The sequence below is a fragment of the Populus trichocarpa genome, chromosome 6 (genome assembly GCF_000002775.5).
Source record: "Populus trichocarpa isolate Nisqually-1 chromosome 6, P.trichocarpa_v4.1, whole genome shotgun sequence".
Lineage (NCBI taxonomy): Eukaryota > Viridiplantae > Streptophyta > Magnoliopsida > Malpighiales > Salicaceae > Populus > Populus trichocarpa.
In genome coordinates this window covers 20,063,812-20,073,526 of record NC_037290.2, presented here as the reverse complement: position 1 = coordinate 20,073,526, position 9,715 = coordinate 20,063,812, and the positions used below count along the sequence as shown (strand labels likewise).

The 9,715-nt window shown below is 29.7% G+C and overlaps 1 protein-coding gene across 1 annotated transcript; it reads right to left on the bottom strand.

Annotated features, from left to right (window-relative positions):
- Positions 1 to 358: 358 nt before the first annotated feature.
- On the bottom strand, positions 359 to 2,726 carry LOC7479521 (uncharacterized). The gene is made up of 2 exons (XM_024604355.2): positions 2,512 to 2,726; positions 359 to 2,059 (listed from the first exon to the last, which is right to left on the bottom strand). The coding sequence occupies exon 2, from the start codon at positions 2,027 to 2,029 to the stop codon at positions 683 to 685; it is 1,347 nt and encodes a 448-aa protein (XP_024460123.2). The 5' UTR covers positions 2,030 to 2,059; positions 2,512 to 2,726; the 3' UTR covers positions 359 to 682.
- Between the last annotated feature and the right edge of the window lie 6,989 nt (positions 2,727 to 9,715).

Below are 9,715 nucleotides of genomic sequence, written 5' to 3'. Positions count from 1 at the left end.
GCGCTAGAAACTGAAAAGGAATGAAAGAAGCCTAACACTTGGAGCCAGTCTGGAAGGGGGAGCAATAGGAACCCATGTTACTGCGGAAGATTGAAACTTTGATCACTTTGTTACCAACAACAGCCACACAATTATGTTAGGTTAGGTATTGAATGGGACTTGGTCGCTAAATGGAACAATGACTAAGGGATGTTTTTTTAAAAATAATTTTCGTTTAAAAATATATTAAAATAATATTTTTTTAATTCAAAACATCAAAACTATCAAAAACATAAAAAAATATCAAAAATTTGCAAAACTACAGTTCAACACCAAACACCCCCTAGATAACTAAGGCCCCGCGGCAACAAAATTAATATTGGAAAATGTAACAGTTTTTCATCAATAAGAAGCTTGAAAGGTTTTATGTACAATGGGTAAATTGGCCTACATGCTCCGGTACAAATTTGGAAGCGCAAGCGCTTAAAATGACTACATCAATATATCAATATCTCATACAAAGTACAGTGAGCAGCAAAGCACTGGAAGAATTATAATCACCTTATGAAAAGTCCAAAACTGTGGCAGAAGGTGAAAACTTTATGCTGTGAAAGCACTATAATCAGGTAGCACTTACATGTGGGTTTGGATGTTGCATCTAAGGCAACTTCCCAGAGGATGAGAATAATTAGATGGACCCTTACTAGTTCAATCGCCGCCTCCTAGGTGCACGAGAATCCCCACTGTCCACATCAGAGATTCTCGAAGCATCATTTCTTCTCCTGGAAGAAGAAGTTGAAAGGGAGACCATAGAATCCACGGCAGTGTCCATTTGACTCCCTGAGTTTATAACTGCAGCAATGCTTGAGAAAGAATCTCTATCGTCAACAGGTTGGGGCTGCTCCTGATTCCTCCCTGTAGGATGGTTTCGAAAATATGTTTCAGCTATCCTTTCAGTTGAATTCAAAGCAGAAGAAAATGCAGTGTGGGTTGAAGATCTTAGAGATTGTGCTTGAGATCTTCGAAGTAGGAGCCCATTTGCCCGACGAGCTGGTCCTGTCTCTGTGCCGGCTGTCCCAGAATGTATTAAATCCACTATGTCATGAAGCCGACGGGTATACCCTCCCACAGGGCTTGTTGGTCTGGTCTGAGTTAAATCCACCATCTCATCAGGAGGTGCAATAGGATTTTGCTCAGCACGCATTCCCCTGTATGTCATAATCCTATTCAGAATGGATTGGGTCCTATCAGCAGCTCCACGAGAACCATTTGAATCCTGTGGAGGAGATAAGTCCCGGGGTAAATCAAATCTTCTTCCAAGTCGTCTAATCATCTCCTCTACTGGGAAGCTGGAAAGATGCCTTGAAGCAGTTTGTCTCAAACTCTCAACCCGCCGTGCATGAGGCCTAACAGGGATCTCCAGATTTGTATCCTCCTCGGGCTCACGGGTGGTACAACCACGGCCATAAATCGGGGTCACATTCTTCATGGTCACCTCTCCCTTGCAGACTGGGCATTCTTTTGCATCGGAATGCACATGCAACCATTGGTAGAGGCATGGCCAACAAAACAGGTGACCACAGCATGTAACAACAGGGTCTGTAGCCAAATCCAAACAAATATTGCAATCATAGAAGCTCCCGTCATTACCACTGGCCTTCTCAACATCATCTTTTTTCTGTGACACCTCATCTTCCAAAAATCCATTGTTATTTTCGCACATTTTAGGCACTTCATTTGTTCTTTCTTCAGCAGCAACACTTCCCTCACCAGCCTGTAATGTGCCCACATGGCCAGAATTAGCCATCAGTTGATTCAATTCCACCGAAAGGCTTTGAGTTTGTTGTGGAACTTGAAATTGTCTCCATCTCCTATGCTCTCGAGCCTCTCGAGCCCCAATTCTAACAGCTTCCCTAATTCTCATAATAGGGTCATCAACCCAATCATCTAAATTCATGGCTTCATTAGATGCTTCTAATTCTGACCCAGCCTCAGGACCAGGACCGAGATTCAAATCAAGATTCATAGTATCAGATGTCGCCTCACCCATCCCAAATTCAACAATTCTTGATCAAACACCCTAGAATTTTCAAAAACACAACAAGGTCAAATCAAAATCCCAACTTTCTAAAAAAATAAGCAGACAAAGTTCACTTCATCACCGATTCAACAAACCAGGATAAAAACCCTAACGTCACAATACCAACAAACAAACCCATATCATATAACCACAAAATTCAAGAAAGCCATATCATAAAATCCATCATTCACCACAAATTACACAAACCAGTTAAGAAACCCCATGAATTCATAAAAAAAAACCTCAAATTAATCAAAACTTCAAAGAAAAAATCCCAATTTACTTTCACCAACAAAACCTTGGTTAAAGGTCACCAAGATTGCAACTTTAACCTAACGGGATTTACAATATTTAACAAGACGAAAGAATACAAAAGAAAATTACAAATTAATAAGCTAAAAAGGAGCAATTTATTAAGAAAAAAGAGAGCCGAAAAGAGAAGATTGAAAGACCTGATGATACTAAAAGAGACGATCTTGATAAATTAGATTGAGATTCTTTCTAGACTCGGTGCTGAGTTGGCTCCGAGTTGACCCGCTATGTGCTGTTGTTTCCCTCATCTCGATTAGTAAATTCTCATCTACTCAGATAGAGAGCGAGCGTGTGAGTTGTGAAATCGTGTTAAAGTCTTCAAAGAGAGAGAGAGGAAGAAGGATTGTATGTGCTTAGGAGTTTAGGTGAGAGTGATGTTTTGTAACATTGATGGTGTAAATCGGACGGTGGAGAGTAAAATGGGGCCACTTTACCACCAAGTTGGGGATATAGCGGATGGCTCAGATTGACTGTGAGGGATTGGCGTAGAAGAATTGAACGGTAGATGCCATATGATGGCTTATTAGTGAGGTGTATGAAGTCTGTATATGCTGTTTTTAATTTAACGAGATGACATGTATGTATAATGCCGTGGATTTATAAAATAAATGTACTTGATAGTATTATAATTGTGAATCAGTGCTAGATAAATAATAGAAATTAAATGTATGATGGAGCTAATATTTCACGAAAAAAAAAATTATATTGGTGATTAAAAACTTAAAGACTGAACAAAATGATTTATAGCAATTCACAGTGTTTTGTGAGAAAAGATATAGTGTTTTCACCACATGATTTAGCTTTTCTGTTAATAAAAAGTAAAAAAAATTACAAAGCTAAATTCTCTATCAACTTAATATTAAAAAAAAATCGACAAAGATAATTTTGGAAGGAAAAAAACCCATGAGGAAAAATGTTGTAGCAATTGACAATGTTCTGTGAGGAAAACTACAGTGCTTTCCCCAATAAAATTGACAAAGATAATTTTAGAAAAAAATCATAAAAACAAAATCATTTAGAAAAATATTGTAGCAATCTACAGTGTTTTGTAAGGAAAATAACAACGCTTTCACCATATGATTTAGTTTTATTGTAATTATAATTTTTAACCAACTCAATATTAAAAAAAAAAAATTGACAAAGATAATTTTAGAAAAAATCATAAAAAAAATCATGTGGGAAAACACTACAATCTATAGCAATTCACAGTGTTTTAAAGGAAAAAAAATTACAAAGTTAAATTCTCAATCAGCTCAATATTAAAAAAATAAAATCGATAGAGGTAATTTTAGAAAAAAAATATAACAAAAAAAAACACAAAAAAACAGGGAAAAAAAAACATATTGGAAACACTGTAGCAATTCATAGTGTTTTGTGATGAAAGTTATAGTGCTTCCCCATATGATTTAGCCTTATTTGTAATGACTTGTAATTGTAATTCTCAACCACCTCAATATTAAAAAAATAAAATTGACAAAGATAATTTTGAAAAAAATCATAAGAAAAAAAAACCATGTGGAGAGACACTATATCAATCCATAGTGTTTTGTGAGGAAAGCTACAGTGCTTTCCCAAAATGATTAAGCTTTATTACAAAGTTAAATTCTAAACAACTCAATATTAAAAAAATAAAATCGACAAAGATAATTTTGAAAAAAAATATGACAAAAAAAGAAAACACAAAAGAAATTGGAAAAAAACAATATGAGGAAAAACTGTATCAATCCATAATGTTTTGTGAGGAAAGTTACAGTATTTTCCCCATATGATTTAGCCTTACTTGTAATTGTAATTCTTAACCAGCTTAATATTTAAAAAATAAAATTGACAAAGACAATTTTAGAAAAAAAACATAAAAAAACCACGTGGGAAAAAACATTGTAGCAATCTACAGTAATTTGCGAGGAAAGCTACAATGCTTTCCTCACATATTGTAACTGTAATTCTTAATCAGCTCAATATTAAAAAATAAAATAAAAAAGATAATTTTGGAGAAAAACATAAAAAAAACAAAAACAAAAAAAATATGTGGAGAAATACTATAGCAATCAACAATGTTTTAAAGAAAAAAATTACAAAAGTAAATTCTTAATTAGCTTAATATTAAAAAAATAAAATCGACAAATATAATTTTGAAAAATAAAAAAATCAAATAGAAAAACCATGTGGAAAAACATCGTTGCAATCCACAGTATTTTAAAGGAAAAAAATTACAAAACAAAATTTTTAACCAACTTAATATTAAAAAAGTACAATTGACAAAGATAATTTTGGGGAAAAAAAAGGAAAAGTACTATAGGAAAAAAAACGAAAGTAATACACTGTGAGTGAAGAAAAAACAAAAGAAAAAAAAAGTGCAAAAAAAAGAAAGTAATACATTGTATATTACTATTGTAATCCATAGTGCAATAGGTGTGAGTGAACAGTGATTTCCCCACACCCTTTAGCATAATGTACAAGATGACATGCCTGCGCGTTGCTGCGAGTTACGAAAAAAATGTGCTTGATAGTGTTATAATTACAAACCAGTACTAGATAAGTAATAGAAACTAAAGGTGCGATGAAACCAATATTCTATCACGGAAAAAAAAATTGTGTTGGTGATAAAAAAAACTTAGAGACTGAATAGAATGATTTGTAGCAATCCACAGTGTTTTATGAGTATAGAGACAATGTTTTCCCCACATGATTTAGCTTTTTGCTATATGATTTAACTTTTTCTTTAATAAAAAGAAAGAAAATTATAAAGTTAAATTTTCTACCAGCTCAATATTAAAAAAGAATTAACAAAGATAATTTTGAAAAAAAAAAACCCATGAGGGAAAACATTGTAGCAATCCACAGTGTTTTGTGAGGAAAGCAACAATGCTTCCCCACATGATTTAGCTTTATTATAATTGTAATTATTAACCAACTCAATATTAAAAAAACAAATCGACAAAGACAATTTTGAAAAAAAATCATAAAAAAAAACCATATGAGGAAACACTATAGCAATCCACAATGTTTTTTTTTTTTTAATTACAAAGCTAAATTATAACCAACTCAATATTAAAAAATAAAATCGACAAAGATAATTTTGAAAAAAATCATACAAAAAAGAAAACAAAAAAAAAGGAAAAAAAATATGTGGGGAAACACTGTAGCATCCACAATATTTTAAAGAAAAAAATTACAAAGTTAAATTCTTAACCAGCTCAGTATTAAAAAAATAAAATTGACAAATACAATTTTGAAAAAAATCATAAAAAAATAAAATAAAAAAACTCATGTGTGGAAACACTGTAGCAATCCACAGTGTTTTGTGAGAAAAGTCACAGCTGTAATTCTTAACCAGCTCAATATTAAAAAAATAAAATTAACAAACAATTTTGACAAAAATCATAACAAAAAAAACTATGTTGGGAAACACTATAGTAATTCACAGTGTTTTAAATAAAAAAAATTACAAAGCTAAATTTTTAACCAACTTAATATTACAAAAATAAAATCGACAAAGATAATTTTAGAAAAAAAAAAAGTACTATAGCAATCCATAGTAAAATGTGAGGAAAGTTACAGTGCTTTCCTCACATGTTTTAAAAAATCATAAAAAAAAACTACATGGGGAAACACTGTAGCAAATCATAGTGTTTTAAAGGGAAAAAAATTACAAAGCTAAATTTTTAACCAGCTTAATATTAAAAAAATAAAATCGACAAAGACAATTTAAAAAAAAAAAGGATAACACTGTAGCAATCCACAGTAAAATGTGAAGAAAGTTGTAATGCTTTCCCCACACCTTTTACTTATATTGTAATGGTAAGGCAAAATTGTATATGTACAAACAATAAAATCAAAAAAAGAATAAGCATAGACAATAATAAAAAGAAACTCGAGCACATCGATAAAAGGAAACATGTATGATTAATAATAATTTGGTTTTGATTTTCAAAAAAATTAAAGATAACAAAAAACAAACCCGTAATAATATTGTTTGTAAATATATGGTAAAAAATAAAAAATAAAAACTAAAAGAATGATATTGAAAAAAATTAGATCACTTTTTTATAAAAAAAAATAGCATGGTGACATTAAATTAAATTGGATTAATTTGGGTTAACATATTAACTCATGACTTGGATCATGAGATCATTATGTAAAAACAATTTAGAACAAATTAATCCTACATATTCTAAAACGAAACGTACCACGAAGATCAATTCAAAATAAATTAAATGCTTTAAAAAAATTCAATATGACATTTGTTTTATAAAAACATATTGAAACAAATAACATATTGGATTGACATGAGTTTAACAACTTAACCTATTAAATCTGCAATACGAATTATGAACTCCATTGGGTTTAATATTTTTACTGAAATTTATAATAAAAAATAAAAAAAAGTAAATTATAAAAATGTAAAAACAAATCATGTTATGCCACTGGGGACTCAATTTGTTTTCATAAAAAAAAGAATGTTCACGTCACAAGAAATCAATTGACATTGTTATTAAACCTGAAATGCAGTCATTTGTTTTTAAATATTTGCTACCAAGAAAATTTTTCATTGCAAAATAAAAAAGTTATTTTGTGCATTTGATAAAATAAATCGAAATTAAATGTATCAATACATGATAACAAATATATTGATCTAAACCAAAAATTATGCCAAAAAGTTGAGATGAATGTACATATTAAGAATGAGTGGGACAAAAGACACAAGCTTTCGTAACTTAAATAAAAACATTTTTTTTTGTTAACGATATAAGTTATTTGAAATAAATACAAAAAATATATTTCTCATCTCTTGTTTATCTCATTGAGAGCATGTTTCTAACCTAGAATCATAATTTTAAAACAATAATTTATGATTGTAGAAGCAAGCTAAGAAATGTATATCAAAATAGTATATCTATATTGTTTTATGTAATTTAAATCTAAAAAAATATAAATACGATAAAATCATATTTAAAATCTATTTAAAAAATTTTAATAATAAAAAAATGATTTTAATCAAATTCTCATGAGCAATTTATTATAATGAGATGATCATAACAATAACAATAACAATAACAATTCTACTGAAAAATTATAATATTATTTTAAAAAAACATATCAAAATTAAAGAGTAAGTGAATTAGCATTTTTAGTGCAAAAAGAAAAAGAAAAAGAAAGAACAAAAATCAGATGAAAGTTGTAAAAAAATACATATAAAAAAATAAAACAATTCAAATAAATAATCCAAAACAATATATAATTATATATAAAGAAATGTAAAAAATACTGAAAACATATAATGTAATAAAAAAATAAAAAAAAAGTCTAAACTAATAAAACCATATTATTTTAAAAAAAACAACTCAATTTGTTTTTTTCCTTTTAAAACTAAATTATCTTTAACAAAACTCAATTAATCATAAAAGACTAAGTTTATTATACGTAAGTTTATTAGATTCTAATTTTTTAATGGTATTCAAGAGGGGAAAAACAAAGGAAAAAAAAAGACAAAAACAATAAATGAGCTAAACACATGCATCCAAAGACAACTTGGACGAAGATATATAGAATCAATTTGAGTCAACCTATAAAAATTAAATTATGATAGAGGTCATGGACTCCACTAGGTTCAATAATATTTTCTATTTTAATTATATTATAAAAAGTATGAGGACTAATTTAAAATCAATCAAATATTGAAAGATAAAAATAAAAAAAAATCAATAAAAAATCAAATTTGAAGAATGAAGCTGGGAATAAATAAAAATATTTCATGGAATTATAAATTCTATTTTACTACCTAATTGTATGGTAACATGATAATCCCAAACACTATTTTTTTTTTAAAAAGACCTTAAAACATGGGTCACAATATCATTTCATGAAGTTGAAATTATATGCAAACATTTTGAGTTCTTATATTTAAAAAATAAAAAAAGATAAGGGTGCATGTTAAGTATTAAAGAGATTGTATGTGTAAAAATAAAATTTAACAAAAACAAAAAAGGAATGACGTATATAAAAAAAGGTTTTTAGAAAATGTTTTTAAAAAACATCATCAAGACTTGAACCCGTGCAAATTATTGTTTAATTTTCTTCTCTTTTTATACCAGTATGGTTTTTAAGGTAATATGAAGTTACTTTCAAATAAAATTAATTTATATGGATAATGATTATTATTACCCACTTTTTGGGACCTATATAGAAAAAAAGGTATAGAGAAAATACAAAAAAATAAACAAATGTGGGAGGAAAATAAAAAAGAATATATCAGTGAGAAAAATATATTAGAATGCCCAGAAAATCATCGAAGATTGGTTGAGGAGGATCAAATATACAAGATTGAAAATTTTGACAGTGTATTTTCGACTGATGAATGCCCTATTGGCAAAGAAAATTCAATTTGAGGAGAGATTCAAAATTGAATGATTAAGGACTCAATTAGAAATTTTCAAGGTTTAGTTGAATTTATTGAGGGCTTAATTGAAAAAGAAATGATTTTTAAAGTCATTTTAGGCTTTGACTGGAAGAAATTAAAGTCTAAAGGGTCAAATTGTAATTTTTAAGAGTTAGTTTGGTTATATTAGGGGATTAATTGCATAAATATTGAAGTTTGAAGAGTAATTAGAGACTTGATTGAAGAAATCCAAAATTAAGAAACAAACTGGAAAAGATGTGTGGATGTAGGGGTTGAAATTGACTAAATCAGGGGCCAAATTAAAGAAATTTGAAGTTTGCTGGTCAATTGAGGGTTAAAATGTACAAATCCAAAACCAAAGACCAAACTGGAAAATACGCGTGAATGTAGAGGCTGAAATTGACCAAATCAGGGGCTAAATTGAAGAAATTAGAAGTTTGTTAGTCAATTGAGGGTCTAAATTCACAAATTCAGAACCAAAGACCGAAATGAAAAAGGCAACCAACTTAAAAGCTGACAAATGAGTTTGGCGAGGTGAAATTGCAATAAATTAAAAGTTTAGAGGCAATGAAGGATGCATATGCCATAATTAGAAGAACAGGGACTTAATCGAACTTTGTTAAATCCTAAATTAAAAACCCTAATCTCACCCAGACGATGCATCATTCAGACATAAAGAAGAGAAGGTGAATGACAATTCGTTCGATTGACTTAGCCTCTATTTTTGACAGTTTTGGTTTATTGAGTTAGCAACTTCAAACAATTGAATGTGAAGTTATAGATCTCTAAATTGAGCAGGATTGGACTTAAATAAAGTTATGCATCCCATCTACCAATTTCAGGTGGTCTCAGGTGATGATGACATTAGAATTACCCCAACGAGGCCTGGAAAGTAGGTAACCCAGTCAGCTCTAAAGTTTTGGCTGATCGTGTTGGCAACTTCA